This window comes from Salmo salar, chromosome ssa12 (assembly GCF_905237065.1).
Source record: "Salmo salar chromosome ssa12, Ssal_v3.1, whole genome shotgun sequence".
In the NCBI taxonomy this organism is placed as follows: Eukaryota; Metazoa; Chordata; class Actinopteri; order Salmoniformes; family Salmonidae; genus Salmo; species Salmo salar.
In genome coordinates this window covers 39,775,673-39,790,990 of record NC_059453.1, presented here as the reverse complement: position 1 = coordinate 39,790,990, position 15,318 = coordinate 39,775,673, and the positions used below count along the sequence as shown (strand labels likewise).

The 15,318-nt window shown below is 40.7% G+C and overlaps 1 protein-coding gene across 2 annotated transcripts; it reads right to left on the bottom strand.

The window, feature by feature from the left end:
• Nucleotides 1-10,574: 10,574 nt before the first annotated feature.
• Nucleotides 10,575-14,833, bottom strand: LOC106565025 (uncharacterized). 2 transcript variants are annotated; one of them, XM_014131595.2, is made up of 4 exons: nt 14,539-14,833; nt 13,686-14,320; nt 13,539-13,609; nt 10,575-11,487 (listed from the first exon to the last, which is right to left on the bottom strand). In XM_014131595.2, exons 2-4 carry the CDS (start codon nt 13,935-13,937, stop codon nt 10,836-10,838), a joined length of 975 nt encoding a protein of 324 aa, XP_013987070.2. In that variant the 5' UTR covers nt 13,938-14,320; nt 14,539-14,833; the 3' UTR covers nt 10,575-10,835. The 2 variants fall into 2 exon arrangements, with proteins under 2 accessions (XP_013987070.2, XP_045547322.1); XM_045691366.1 differs by having other exon boundaries at nt 13,539-14,320.
• Between the last annotated feature and the right edge of the window lie 485 nt (nt 14,834-15,318).

Genomic DNA, 15,318 nt, shown 5'->3' with positions numbered 1-15,318 from the left:
TTCCGTCTGGACACTATACAATAAATGCCTGATTGGTGCAGTGCTGCAGAGATTGTTGTCCTTCTGGAAGATTCTCCCATCTCCACAGAGGAACTCTGGAGCTCTGTCAGAGTGACCATCAGGTTCTTGGTCACCTCCCTGACCAACGCCTTTCTCCCCAATTGCTTGGTTTGGTCGGGCGGCCAGCTCTAGGAAGAGTCTTGGTGGTTTCAAACTTCTTCCATTGTGTTCTTGGGGACCTTCAATGCAGCAGAAATATTTAGGTACCCTTCGCCAGATCTGTGCCTCGACACAATCCTGTCCCGGACCTCTTCGGACAATTCCTTCGACCTCATTCGTTTTTGCTCTGACATGCACTTTCAATTGTGGGACCTTATATAGACAGGTGTGTGCCTTTCCAAATCATGTCCTATCAATTGAATTTACCATCGTGGACTCCAATCAAGTTGTAGAAAAATCCCAAGAATGATCAATGGAAGCAGGATGCACCTGATCTCCTTTTCAAGCCTCATAGCAAAGGGTCTGAATATTTATGTTAATTAGGTATCTGTTATTTATTTTTATAAACCTGTTTTTGCTTTGTGTGTAGATTGATGAAGAAAATCAATTTAACTTCATTAGGGTAGGGGGCACTTTTCACCACTGGATGAAAAGCGTGCCCAAAGTAAACTGCCTGCTACTCAGGCCCAGAAGCTAGGATATGCATATAATCGGTAGATTTGGATAGAAAACACTCTAAAGTTTCTAAAACTGTTAAAATAATGTCTTTGAGTGTAACAGAACTGAAATGGCAGGCGAAAACCTGAGGAAAATCCATCCAAGAAGTGCCATTACTTTGAAATGGCTGTTTTTCCAATGAAAGCCTATCCACCATTTAAAGGGATAGGACCCAGATTCCGTTCCCTATGGCTTCCACTAGTTGTGAACAGTCGTTAGACATTGTTTCAGGCTTTTATTCTGAAAGATTAGGGAGAATGACAACATTGAGTGAGTGGACCCTGGGATGTCCTCAGAGCGACCGAGAGCACGCCTTTCTTGTTTTCCATTTTATATTGACAAAGCTTTTGTCCGGTTGAAATATTATCAATTATTTAGGCTAAAAACAACCTGAGGATTGATTATAAACTTCGTTTGACATGTTTCTACGATCTTTACGGATACTATTTGGAATTTCCGTCTGCCTCTTGTGACTGCATTTGAGCCATTTGAGTACTGAACAAAACGCGCCAACAAAATTGAGGTTTTTGGATATAAAGAGGGACTTTATCGAACAAAACGAACATTTATTGTGTAAGACGGAATCTTGTGAGTGCAACCATACGAAGATCATCAAATGTAAGTGATTAATTTTATTGCTATTTCTGACTTTCGTGACTAATCTACTTGGCTGGTAACTGTACGTAATGTTTTGTGTGCTGAGCGCTGTCTTCAGATAATCGCATGGTTTACTTTCGCCATAAAGCCTTTTTGAAATCTGACATGTCGGCTGGATTAACAAGAAGTTAAGCTTGATATTGATGTATAACACATATATTTTCAAGAATGTTAAATATTTGAATTTAGTATTTTTGGAATTTTGCGCTCTACAATTTCACTGGATGTTGGCCAGGTGGGACGCTACCGTCCCACACCCCCTAGAGAGGTTAATCCATTTTAGAAAAAGGATGTAACGCAACAAAATGTGGAGAGAGAAATAAGTTGACACATGCTTTTCTGCTCTGAAGCAGTATGTGTACAAGGAAATCAAAAGATAACTTTGGCTTCTCAAACACGGCACAGAGCTTACACAGTATGATGCCCTGTCCCCTTATTAATTCAGTACATACTTAGATAACGTGGCCCCTAAGTTTAACTTGCTAGTTAACGCAAAATTGTTTGTTTTTCACGTAGGAAAAAAAAGAAACATGTAAGAAATCTCTTGCTTTGTTTTGTAAACACAGATTTAAAATGCTTCTTATTTCTGCTCAGCATCAGATTAATTTTGCAATCTCCACCCACATGATAATTCAGGAATGGGCAGTCTTTCATCAGACAGCGCTCTGACTGTCTCCACTTAGTGGAGAAAATTCAAGATTAACTTTAAGCAAAACATCAGGAAATGTAGCTGGCTGCATTCTTTCTATGACAAACATTAGAAATATGATAGCCATGCAAGGTTTTTTGCAAAAAATACCTTGCTTTTTCATTGTAAGCTCATTTACTTGTGTGGCTGCCAGCCAAATAGCGTTGCATTTCTGTTGTAATCTGATTAAAATGAAGCTATTTTCTGCTGAATGTGTTACACTAATGTATTTTCTGTGAAGGAAAACTATAGTTGCAAATCCCTGATCACTCTATTGAAGGAAGAAAAAAAACTTGACTTTCAATATAAAACACGACCCATGTCAATACACAGCTGGACTTACCTGCTCCCGCTTTCTCCCATTGTGCTATTTACAAACAAACAAACATGTGAATGGCTCAATTGTTCTGGGGAACATTGGTAAGCTTCATAATGTGGCGGGTGAAATGAAGAACGCAATCTGCTTTTTGTCCTAGTAAACTGCTGGTACATATTTAAATATATTGCAAAAACTAAAACAAAAAAAAGTTTCAAAGGTATTGACTGTATTGAAAAACCTTCCCATGGCTATTTTCAAATACCTGTATATGCTAATCAGTCCATCTATGAAACCTCTCAAAAAGCCAGACTAAAATAATACAGCCAGTTAGGGTAGCTACAAGTCAAGTAGTACATGAAGTAGGCTACGCACCCCTCACCCACAAACATAATCAAGAACACCTAGCCCTACCTTCACCATCTAAGCTAGCTAACTAGTTAACTAGCAAGCTTTTCATGCATTTAAATGGCTAGACAAATTAGACGGCTAATCTAGCCAGGCTGTTGCTAGCTGGTTAGATAACAGGCATTTTCCATTTAAAACTTCCCCAAGAGTTCACAGAATTGTCAATTTAAACAACTTCTGCCAATGTATTAATTACTACATTTATCTAACATTAGATAGTTAAGAGATTCTTACCTTTGGCTCGATTCGGCAGTCTCATCCAGATCATCATGGCCCTGGTGAGTGGCGAAGCTTGAAACATTTGTAGTTCTGTATAATAGTACATTAGCATCTAATTAGCATTTAATTTTTTTTGGGGGGGGATACAAGTCACCTTGTCCAAGAGTGGTTTACACGGTATTCAAAACGTCATACCTGGGTAAGCCTACACGAAACACAGCCCTTACTTGAAGCGTTTCTGAAATCCACAATGGATAAAATGTAATGGTGGAAAAACTATTTCTGTGTTTGACCGCTAGGTTTTATGGATATTTTGACTCATACTGTGGTGGACTATGACAATCGATGAAGGTCATTACAATACAAGTATGTGTTTTTTAACAGATGTCTTTCCATTCATCAAATTACAGGTAAACAGTGCATTGGATATTGGAATTATTTTGTGAGTGGAGGAACATGCGAGGGTCGACAACAGGAGGAGTGCCTTTTTGAAGTGATTGTTTGATAATCAGATGAAAACATCATGACTGGTAAATTGTGTTTATGACACAATAAAAGGTAATGCACATTAAATGTGATATGACAAATATTTTACTAAATCAAATTTTATTGGTCACATACACGTGATTAGCAGATGTTGTTGCGGGTGTAGCGAAATGATTGTGCTTCTAGCTCCGACAGTAATATCAAACAAGATATGTGGCAACAGGGCCTGTCATGGGACGAAGACATTCCACAAGATTTATTCACTAGGTGGAGCCAATGGATTCTACATTTTTGGAGCCAATAGAGTCTACATGCCAATGGACATCTACATTTAATGCTTTAAAAAGTGTAATAAATCCATGTAATATAGCCTACACCATCACAATAAATCCATTATTTATCTTAGACAGGTCTAAAGAAACATGATATGAAAAAAAAAGTAGTCTATTTCAGAAGAACAGAATAGCATACTCTGAGTTGTCCTTATGTTAGGCCCTGATCTGTCTATGCCATATGGCTGTGGGCTACACTAGTTCATTTAACAGACAAGATTTGCTTAGAATTCCGTGGCATTATTTTATAGTATGAAGAATACAATTGAACATAGCTGAATAAAATAGAAAGGATATTTTCTACAAACGATTTTAGGGTGCATGCACATGCAGCTATTCTGTGTTGAGCGGTTATCAAAGAAACAGGTCCTCATATATGCTTCATTTCTAGTTATTTATGCAACTTTAGTTGTGATGCAAACTTTGGCTTATGTGTTTAGATTTTTAATACATTCTAAGGCTGCTTGATGCAAACAATTATGATATGCACAAAGTTGCATGAAACGCATGAGCTCTGCTTTGTTTTTTTTTGTGCAGGCTGCACATACTTCATCAGTCTCTCATTCACAATTTGACACACACTTGATAATGTCTCGAATTTTCCGGGGACTTCCCGTTTGTGTGGCCATAATGCCTCCTAAAATAAATCCATGCCTTTGCGGCCAGTGGCCATTGTGCCCTTGGGCTGAACATAATCATTATAATTCCCTTCTGCCAGCTGAGTACTCCGAAGCACCTCTCACTCATATGGCTCTCTCAGATATCTAAATTCTTATTAGCCAATGCCATCATGTGATTGGGTCTTTCTCACAGTCTACAAGTGAAGACAGACACATCGGGGATGCAAGTGTGTGTGTCCTTATCCAATTCCTAAACGCATATTGAAGATATTGGAATAACTGTCCACATTTAGTTTTCGTCAGCCAACAAGATGAGTAGGCCTAACGAACAGCAAAAGCACTAGCCTATGTCAATCTATTATCCCCCATAGTACAAAAGTTTGTGTGTCGAGAAATAAATATTCCAAACATAGTTGGGACAGTTGTGGGATGCGATAGATGCCAAATTTAATACAACCATTAGCATAAACAAGTATAATATTTAAGCAGTGAGGCTGATGCAACAGATCATCAGAATGTTTAGCTTAAAATGTTGATAAACTATTAGGCTATTTCTTCATGTTATAAGCTTGGAAATGCGTACATGGCAGTAAGTGCAAATGTTCCAACAATGCAATCAATTCGTGGGAAGACACCATTCTCAAAAGTGACTGCAAATGCAATTATGCATTTATTATAAAAATGTGCATTTATATGGTAAAAATGATCTTCCCCAAACTTGAAACTCACGCGCTGCGTATGTATGCCAGTTAGGCACTACACCCATTGTAAATCGTATTAATGTGCTTAATTTTAAGAGGTTATTTGCCCACTTTAGTTATGATACAAACCTTATCAAAACAGATAGGCCTATGGGCTAGGCTACATGAGGTGTAGCCTGAAAAAGTTGCAAACAAAAGACATGCGCTGTTTCTTGCCTTACTGTACACAAGCTGCGCAACATTCACAAGTGACAGGCTAACATTGTCACCCATCAGACTATTCTTGATTTAATCTTGTCTTTACATATACTAAATAATATTTGTTAAATTAGTTATGATTTATTTGACATTTTAGTCATTTAGCAGACACTCTTATCCAGAGCGACTTACAGTAATGAATGCATACATTTCATTTCATGCATTTTTTTTGTACTGGCCCACCGTGGGAATCGAACCCACAACCCTGGCGTTGCACACACCATGCTCTACCAACTGAGCCACAGAGAAGGCTATATTTACAATGGACCGTTATCATGCACCTGTCTCGAAACGGAAAAAAATACATGTCATCTATGCACTTAAATAGCGAATGGAGGACGCTTTTCCTGTGGTTCATTTTCATACCAACCAGGTAGGCTGTACTTCTGTTGTAAACACAAGCATTGTGCTTAATATTAGGAAAGTTCAGGAATAAATATACTTGGTCTAGCCTATAAAAAGCTGATGGGTTCTTCTTTTTAATGGAGGCCATCACTCTGTTTTCAACCAAACGCATAGCCTATAGGAATGTTGCGCAACATGAGCTTTTGGGCTCTCGTGAAGTGTTTGATTAGATTTTCAATACTTTTTACATTGATGTCAGAGTGATTAGAGGGACAATGGAGTGCTGAGTACCAGGCAGTTAGCAAGTTTGGTAGGCTACTAATGACCATCAGCAGCATCAGAGCTTGGAGAAGCCTGGTTACCCTGACTAAACAGTCACATGGAATTTGACTGCTGTCTTGACTCGTGGTGTGGCGGCAATACGGTCACTGTAACAGCCCTAGTCTAATCTCAGAAAGACGAGTTGTTCCATTGAAAATAATCACTACCCATACTAGAACTCCTAGGAGCGATATTAGGAAACTATTACTTCTCCTTTCTAAAGAACAACTTGAAGATGAGTGATGTAGAAGTTCACTACTTGACAGACTTCATGATAACACTCCAATGGATCAAGAGCACAGTCAAACAATGGAAACCATTCATTGCTAACAGTAGCTGAAATCAAGTCTGACACTTCCAGAAAATTGGAGACAATCCTGCAAAGGCACACAAGGAACAAGTGTGGAGAAGTTGACCAACGATTCCCTGGGGTGGAGTGGACTGCAGTGGTTAAAACTCACGAACGCGGAACCACAGCGAGATCTAGGAGACAGACAATCAAGAAATCGGTGAATGTATCATTCAAAACCAAGTTTCTACACAAGAACTGAGAGTGATGAGCGATGTAATACCCATTATAGAGTTGGAGAACAATAGCAGTCTTAGTAAAATGTTAAGGAAAACTGTGCACAAAAACAGAGGTGCACCGGAATGTTGCGCACACAAAAAACTGAGATACAGCTGACACAAAGCAAAAGTGTATCTAAAGAAAAGAGCCTGCTACAAGCCGGAAAATAATTGGACAGACAACAAGCAGACTGGTCACACGGGCAAAAACACCCATAGATATTGGCATCTGACACATTTTCAGAACTGCTGGTGAAGGCACACAAAAAGTCATGCTCTAAGGTCTACAGGACACACTAACGCAAGTAAGTTAGACATACTGGATGTTAAAGGCTAGACCGATGATAAAGATTGAACAAAAATGTCTAACATGTCGCAAGCACAAGGCCAAAAATGCACTAATGGATGAACATTGAGAATGCCAAGTTCTTCAGGTCAGTGTTTGTTGTAGCTATTTCGGGCTGCACCCCAGTGTAACCGATGTGAAATGGAAATGGCTAGTTAGTTAGCGGTGGTGCGCGCTAATAGCATTTCAATCAGTGACGTCACTCGCTCTGAGACTTGAAGTAGGGTTTCCCCTTGCATTGCAAGGGCCGCGGCTTTTGTGGCGCGATGGGTAACGATGCTTCGTGGGGTGTCAGTTGTTGATGTGTGCAAGGGTCCCTGGTTCGAGCCCGGGTTGAGGCGAAGAGAGGGACGGAACCTACACTGTTACACCAGCAGTGCTCATAATGAGTGATTACCCACACCAGGGGCCTCATTTTTAAAACGGACTTACAATCAATTTTGATCGTAAGTATAATTTTACGCAGAAAACCACGTATAAGTAGTTATTTATAAAACCTTACTTTGACGTGGAAATGACCTTATCGCTACGCAAAGTCTAGACTTGACGTAAGTGATTTTCCTGCTGGTTATGTAGGGGTATTGCAGTTTGGGACGCATATGCCAGTGTATGTGCTTTCCCCAATGATTGCCCCGATGCGCTGGTCCATTTGGGAGAGCTCCGGCGTGCCAGGCCCCCCTCCATTTGCCTTAATGCTGCGGTTATGTATGGCTATTCTTTTTTTTCCCCTTGCAGTTTGTCAGACCATTTCTTTTTCACATCAGCCACAGTTCTGTCTTGCTGCCCCACCTCGTTCACTGCAGCGGCGACACACTCCCAAGCTACCCATTTGGCTTTTTTTTGTCAAACCCCTATTTAGTCCACCAAATAATACGTGTTGCCTGTCTTCAATCTCCTCTACCATCGCCGTGATCTCGTCTTCCAAAAAGTTAGCTTTTCTCTTTTGGTCCATGGCTATTCCTGACTAAACCCTCATTTGTGCTAGCATTCTATAAGGGGAAATCGCTGATTGTAAGGCACGTTCAGGTGCCGTCAATTCAAAGTTAATTTGAGATTTATAGATCACTGGTGCGTAAGTTACAAATGGGCTTCTTAGAACCTGCGTAAGCAAGGTTTTTTACGCTCAGTATCTTTTATGAATCGAACGCAAGCACACCATCGGAAATGATCTTACGAATAAGTTCTAGTATAAATCTAAGACAATTTTTATAAATGAGGCCCCAGGACTGTGGGTTACAGAAATGTTTGATGACCAGCAGGGCAAGTGCATTCCATTAAGATTTTGTTCCCATTCCTCTTTTAAAGTTTTAGAATTGTAAACAATAAGAAATAAAACATGGATTTAATTTAACTGCACGCACTGAATCAAACCTGATTATACACCTCACACCTCCCCCAAATTTTCCAGGAATATTCTTATGTTACTGAACGTATCCAGAGTTTTCAGATTTAGTTATCAACAAATATGGCGAAAAGTACAGTAAATGTAAAATGCATATCAAATCAACAGTAATGTTTGGATTCAGTCTTGTCAGGTGAACTGTGTCCTCAACTTTGGTCTAATAATTTTCACATTATCTCCAAACTGCTGTTCCCTTTCAATTGCTACCATGCTTATGAATTTCATATTTCTTCTGTAAAACATTTCAATTGATCCCTATCCATATAGGCCAATTCCCATGATGGTAAGGGGATAACTAATTTACTGCCTACACAAAAACTCCATCCAATTAGTTACAATTTTCACATAATTATTCCAATCTCAGTGTGGATATATATCTCATAGGAAAAACATGTGTTTTACTGCACTGGGCCTAAACCTATACCATGTGGTGTGTAAAGGGTAACAAATAAGTCCTTTTACATGTTCAGTTGATATGGCTGGTTGGTTAGACTAGTTTATAAACAAACAAGCAGATACAGTACCCTGTCGTTGTATCCACTTGTTTTTTACATATCAGGAATTCATTTTCACAATCCATTCATAATTCTATGTTTGGAGAATGAATGTGCATTTATGAATGAAATTACCACTGGAAGGCATTGTGCAGCCTATATTATTGTGCATACTATTGTGTTAGGTGGGACTCAACGATTTAGTATGACAGGTAATCATTCTTCGTAGGCATTTTTAGACTGGGACATATCAAGCACAGCTGCTGCTGTGTTCGTCTTGACAGGTCGTCATTGACTTACCTGTGTAAATAAAGGTAAAACAAAATAAAAAAACAAGCTATGCTCTGTCTGTTTTACCCCACCCTTGTTTTCCCTTGGAGAGACATGCACTTTGACATGCAGTGTGCACCCCTTCAGGCTTCTTATGCAGATGTGGTTTTCTTTGATCACCAAGTCTAGCCACTCTCATATTTAACCTTTATTTAAACAGGTAAGTCCAATGTCTCTCTTGCAAGGGAGCCCTGCTTCAAAAAAATGCAGCATGAAATACAAAGTACATGATAAGGAATTAGCACAATTGAATGTAATACATTTACAACAAACAAAGGCGGGAGCATGAGAAATACAAACAACTGAAAAACACAATCATAAAAATGTTCATTCCTTTGTGAACATGTTATTTACCAATACCCTAAAATGCCTGAAAGGCACTAGTGAGTCCAATTGTTGGGTATTCTGAAATGTGTACCATGAATGCAGCGCGTAAGAACAATGTTCAAGTGAAAGGCATGATTTCGGTAGAAGCCCAGTTTAAAGAGTGACTGCCCTAAAAAGCAACTAACCCCTTTGAAAACGGCCTATGTGGCATCAATAGAAGTGTAAATTGGATAATTTTGGTCATAAAGTCATTCTCGTCTAAAACGGAGTTTGGAACCTCGTAGGTCACAACGAATAAATAGGCTCTATGCATTATACCGCCTCCAACGCTCTAATTTACTTCCGACCGGGTTGATGACTTCCGGAGCGAGTTCTGCTATTGTTTTTATCATTAGCTTACTAGCTATCATCGATGCATTTCTGACTGAAATAGTTTGCAATGACTACGTTTAAATTACAGCCCCGCGAAGGAGGTGCTAATGAACATTGTTCAGTGCCTCTGTTCAGTTTCTTCCAAATGTAATGGTATTGTGAGCTTCCATCGTTTCCCGGTCGATGTAGAGCTCAGAAAAAGGTGGTTGGTGGCAGTACGTCGTGACAACTGTCACCAAACACACAAATGTGTGTAGTACACATTTCGTCAAAAGTGACTTTGTTGAGGGAAAAATTGGGGGGGGCGACAATACCTAAAAAGAGGTATTGTTCCTACTGTCTTCGCGTGGAACTGGCACATTCAAAAGAGACCTGGTGTTTGGGGAAGATGACTGAAACCTGCTCCGACTGAGGGGGATGAAGAACAAGGTGCGCTGCCTATGGACTGTGCCGTCTCTGATCCGGTCCAGAGCATGGGCCAAGCCAGTGTAAATGTACATGTTTATTTGCTAGCAGCAAAATAATAATTAGTTTATCTACGACGTATCAATCATTTGTGTTGTAGTGAATATCAGTTTGTGTGGAGCTTGTATTGGCTTTAATTAGGCAATGAGTAACAGGGGTGGGGGAAAGAAATCAAGTAAACACAGAATAGCCAGAATGCAAGATTGAATACAATGTTAGAGATGTGTAATTGATTAACTGAACTGTTGAACATTTGCTGAAATGCATTTTTTTCAAACAAATCTATTCTACTGTAGATTTCTTCACAAGAACATCAATACTTATTTTTCATAAAACCCCTAAACTTGGCACCCATGCAGGGGATCCATTCAGGTGCGAGAGACACTGATGTAAGTAGTGGTAAAAATAAAAGTGGTCAACCTTCTCTCATAGTTTTTGAAACCTGTAGATCTTTCTATATCCTTTCAACTAGGATGTCCTCCTGTGCACAGATGACAGTCACACCAGCTACAACCTGTGAGAAGAATTTGACCTTGCACCTGCCAGTAGTAAGCAGGAGATCTCTTCAACTTCAGCTCTCCATTCTGTATCTTCAGGTAAGGGCAGTCAACATAACTTGGTACATTTGGGCACTTGACCTCTAAGAGTCCAAAGTGTGGTCTCACACTGGGATCAAATATGATTCCATCTGGAGAGGATCCTAACCACGGAGCATCTGGGTGCACTACGAAGCCACACGGAAAGAAGTTAACATTCTTCAGTGCGCAGTACTCCTGTACAGCCAATGGCTCCATGGCTAGCCCCCTCTTCATCTCCATGGTCTGCATACCAGATCCCTTGAACATCTGCTCAGCTAGGTAGTCAGCTGAGGTCTCTCCCCGGACATGGCAAACCTCTCGGAAACGAGAGGATGTTATTCTCATTTTCCTAAGCTTATGCCATTCTGGGCTGCTGCTCTGCTCCCTTGTAGCAACCTTGAATTTGTGTGACATCTCGTAGGTTTCCATTGTTGTTACAAGAGGGGCAGTAAGTGGATAAAAGTTGGCATACGTTTCTGAGATGCGGAGAAGGTCCATGTCAGGCATGTATCCATTGAGTGCTTTGTAGAGAGAACTTCTGCAAAACATTTTAAAACCTTAACATCAGGTTGGAGAGATTACTATGACAAAGACTCATGTAACTTTTCCAGAAACAGCACAAGCCCGAAAGTTCAAATAAAATGATTTAAAATATACAGATTTATAGATTATAAACTGCTCCAAAAAATAAAGGGAACACTTAAACAACACATCCTAGATCTGAATGAAAGAAATAATCTTATAAATACTTTTTTCTTTACATAGTTCAATGTGCCGACAACAAAATCACACAAAAATAATCAATGGAAATCCAATTTATCAACCCATGGAGGTCTGGATTTGGAGTCACACTCAAAATTAAAGTGGAAAACCACACTACAGGCTGATCCAACTTTGATGTAATGTCCTTAAAACAAGTCAAAATGAGGCTCAGTAGTGTGTGTGGCCTCCATGTGCCTGTATGACCTCCCTACAACGCCTGGGCATGCTCCTGATGAGGTGGCGGATGGTCTCCTGAGGGATCTCCTCCCAGACCTGGACTAAAGCATCCGCCAACTCCTGGACAGTCTGTGGTGCAACGTGGCGTTGGTGGATGGAGCGAGACATGATGTCCCAGATGTGCTCAATTGGATTCAGGTCTGGGGAACGGGCGGGCCAGTCCATAGCATCAATGCCTTCCTCTTGCAGGAACTGCTGACACACTCCAGCCACATGAGGTCTAGCATTGTCTTGCATTAGGAGGAACCCAGGGCCAACCGCACCAGCATATGGTCTCACAAGGGGTCTGAGGATCTCATCTCGGTACCTAATGGCAGTCAGGCTACCTCTGGCGAGCACATGGAGGGCTGTGCGGCCCCCCAAAGAAATGCCACCCCACACCATGACTGACCCACTGCCAAACCGGTCATGCTGGAGGATGTTGCAGGCAGCAGAACGTTCTCCACAGCGTCTCCAGACTCTGTCACGTGCTCAGCGTGAACCTGCTTTCATCTGTGAAGAGCACAGGGCGCCAGTGGCGAATTTGCCAATCTTGGTGTTCTCTGGCAAATGCCAAACGTCCTGCACGGTGTTGGGCTGTAAGCACAACCCCCACCTGTGGACGTTGGGCCCTCATACCACCCTCATGGAGTCTGTTTCTGACCGTTTGAGCAGACACATGCACATTTGTGGCCTGCTGGAGGTCATTTTGCAGGGCTCTGGCAGTGCTTCTCCTGCTCCTCCTTGCACAATGGCGGAGGTAGCGGTCCTGCTGCTGGGTTGTTGCCCTCCTACAGCCTCCTCCACATCTCCTGATGTACTGGCCTGTCTCCTGGTAGCACCTCCATGCTCTGGACACTACGCTGACAGAGACAGCAAACCTTCTTACCACAGCTCGCATTGATGTGCCATCCTGGATGAGCTGCACTACCTGAGCCACTTGTGTGGGTTGTAGACTCCGTCTCATGCTACCACTAGAGTGAAAGCACCGCCAGCATTCAAAAGTGACCAAAACATCAGCCAGGAAGCATAGGAACTGAGAAGTGGTCTGTGGTCCCATTGTGTTGTTTAAGTGTTCCCTTTATTTTTTTGAGCAGTATATTTCCCCCCCAGTCTTTGTCCCAAATATTTGTCATTACATCTGTCACGTCCTGACCATAGAAAGCTTTTATTTCTATGGTAGAGTAGGTCAGGGCGTGACTGGGGGGTTGTTCTAGTTTATATTTTCTATGTGGGGTTCTAGGTTCATTTTTCTATGTTGGTGATTTGTATGATTCCCAATTAGAGGCAGCTGGTTATCGTTGTCTCTAATTGGGGATCATACTTAAGTAGAATTTTTTTTCCACCTGTGGGTTATGGGATATTGTTTGTTTGTTTTGAGCTATTGCACGTAGCATCTCTGTAGTCACAGTTCATTTATTCATTTATTGTTTGTTTTGTATTTTGCTTAATTTCACTTTATATAATAAAGATGTGGAACGCTACTCACGCTGCGCCTTGGTCCATTTCTAACAACGAACGTGACAACATCGTAAAGACTGTTTAGGCTTATCATCTGGATACAAAAACAATCACAAGAAAATGTTTTCATTCTAGGAACCTCCAACTTACCTTATTCCATCAGCACACGAGTTAGTAGGTTTATGGAACTCCATCCCATCAACCGGACCTGGCTTCACACCCTAATTAACAGGATTTACTGTTACATAGGCTGAATACTTTTAAGGTGCATTTCTTTATGGATATTGATAAACTCACAAGTGTTCTTAGCTTGTGCCAAAACTGTTCTGTGTCTGTGCAGCTGTGAATTGGTGGTGCAGCAGGAATGTTTAGTTGAGAGTAGTGCGCTGTCTGGTAAAGAAGGGCCACCAGGTGATTGCACAGAGCACTTCCTGCAACACAGGAGCAGTGGCTTTGGACCACGATCACTGGTACGGAGTGCTTTAACACCATCTGTGAAGATAAGTGTGATGAAAGACTGAAGTGAGAAACAAGAATGATGCGGCCCATAAATAACAATAAACATAGTAGTGTCTAGTCTTCTTAACTAGGGGCTCATTTAACTACACAGGATTAGATTGTGTCTCCGTAACACAATTACCAAACACTGCATCAACAGATCTTTACCAAATAACCTGTTAAGTGGGCAATTCTAAATTGGGATTGGAACCCATCATTAATATATATCTATTGATAAGATTAAACCTTGACACTGTCTCCAACACATTTTGACCATGATGACAGTGTCCCACAGGAGATGTTTAACAAGGTCCCGAGTAGCTATCTATAACCTTTCCCCACTCTCATGCTGTGCGGCTTTTCACTCTTCCTCATAGACCTGTGGCAGGCAGCCCTCGCGGTGATCTCCCCTGTCAATGTGTCTTTGTTAGATACTGTGTAGAAGACATGAATAACAATTATTTTTAGCTAGCAAATATAGCTAGCAATCATAATTTAACCAAGCTAACGTAAATACACACATTCTCAGGTAGATTCTGTCAATGTTACATCATTTTACGAAGTAACTAGCTAGCTATAGTTAAATTAGCTAGCTAATGATTGTAGCTAGCTAACTTTATATCTGTATCTGTATATCTGACTTGGTACTCACCTTCATAGTTGTCTATGTAGCTTCCTATATACATCTTGAACCCCTTTTCATTCTTGCTAGCTGGAGTCTTGGGGGCTGATTTAACAGTACATCAATATTAATTTGAGGCAAGTCCTGAAGACACCTAGTAAAAAACTGCAAGAGTGGTTGTAACGTTATATTGTCGATAACAACTAGACTGACCAGAAATTGCCACACCGATAGGAAGTGTGTTTAGAACGTTCGATCATGGAATGTGCATAAGGGCTATTGAGGTTGGGTTTGGATTACAATTATGTCAACAAATCTGCACCAGTCTGCACCAGTAACGCAAGCTTGGTGTGCAACGACCGGTGGTGGTGAGTATAACCAGATACTGGAAAATAATGACCTCTGGTATAACTTAGCTAACGACGTTAGCTACCTACATAACCAGCAATAACGTTATCTTTTGATAAAGTGAGGCAGGCTAGCTAACGTCAGTGTAGCAAGCAAGATAACTTGTCACCTCATTACAACGTAGTTAGGTCCTAGCTAATACACGTTTATTGTGTATTGTCTAGAAACTGATGGTTATGTAACGTTATCATTTGATAATGCTAGCAAGTCGGATTTGCAAATCAGTTCAAAACTCATACACGTGTATTCTGTATTGTCTAGGGCAAAACGAAATATGTGAAAAGTTGTATTAAAAAAAGTACCTGGTTTGATAAACTAGTAGGTGGTTAATTACACAACCAAGCAGATATAAATACAACAATTTCAATGATTTTACTGAGTTGCAGTTCATTTAAGGAAATC

Coding starts and splice junctions, on each gene's coding strand:
- LOC106565025 (XM_014131595.2), bottom strand. CDS start 13,937: ATGGGCCGCATCATTCTTGTTTCTCACTTCAGTCTTTCATCACACTTA. Junction 13,610..13,685: donor GGCACAAGCTAAGAACACTT/GTGAGTTTATCA, acceptor CCTGTTAATTAG/GGTGTGAAGCCAGGTCCGGT. Junction 11,488..13,538: donor TCGTGTGCTGATGGAATAAG/GTAAGTTGGAGG, acceptor AATGTTTTGCAG/AAGTTCTCTCTACAAAGCAC.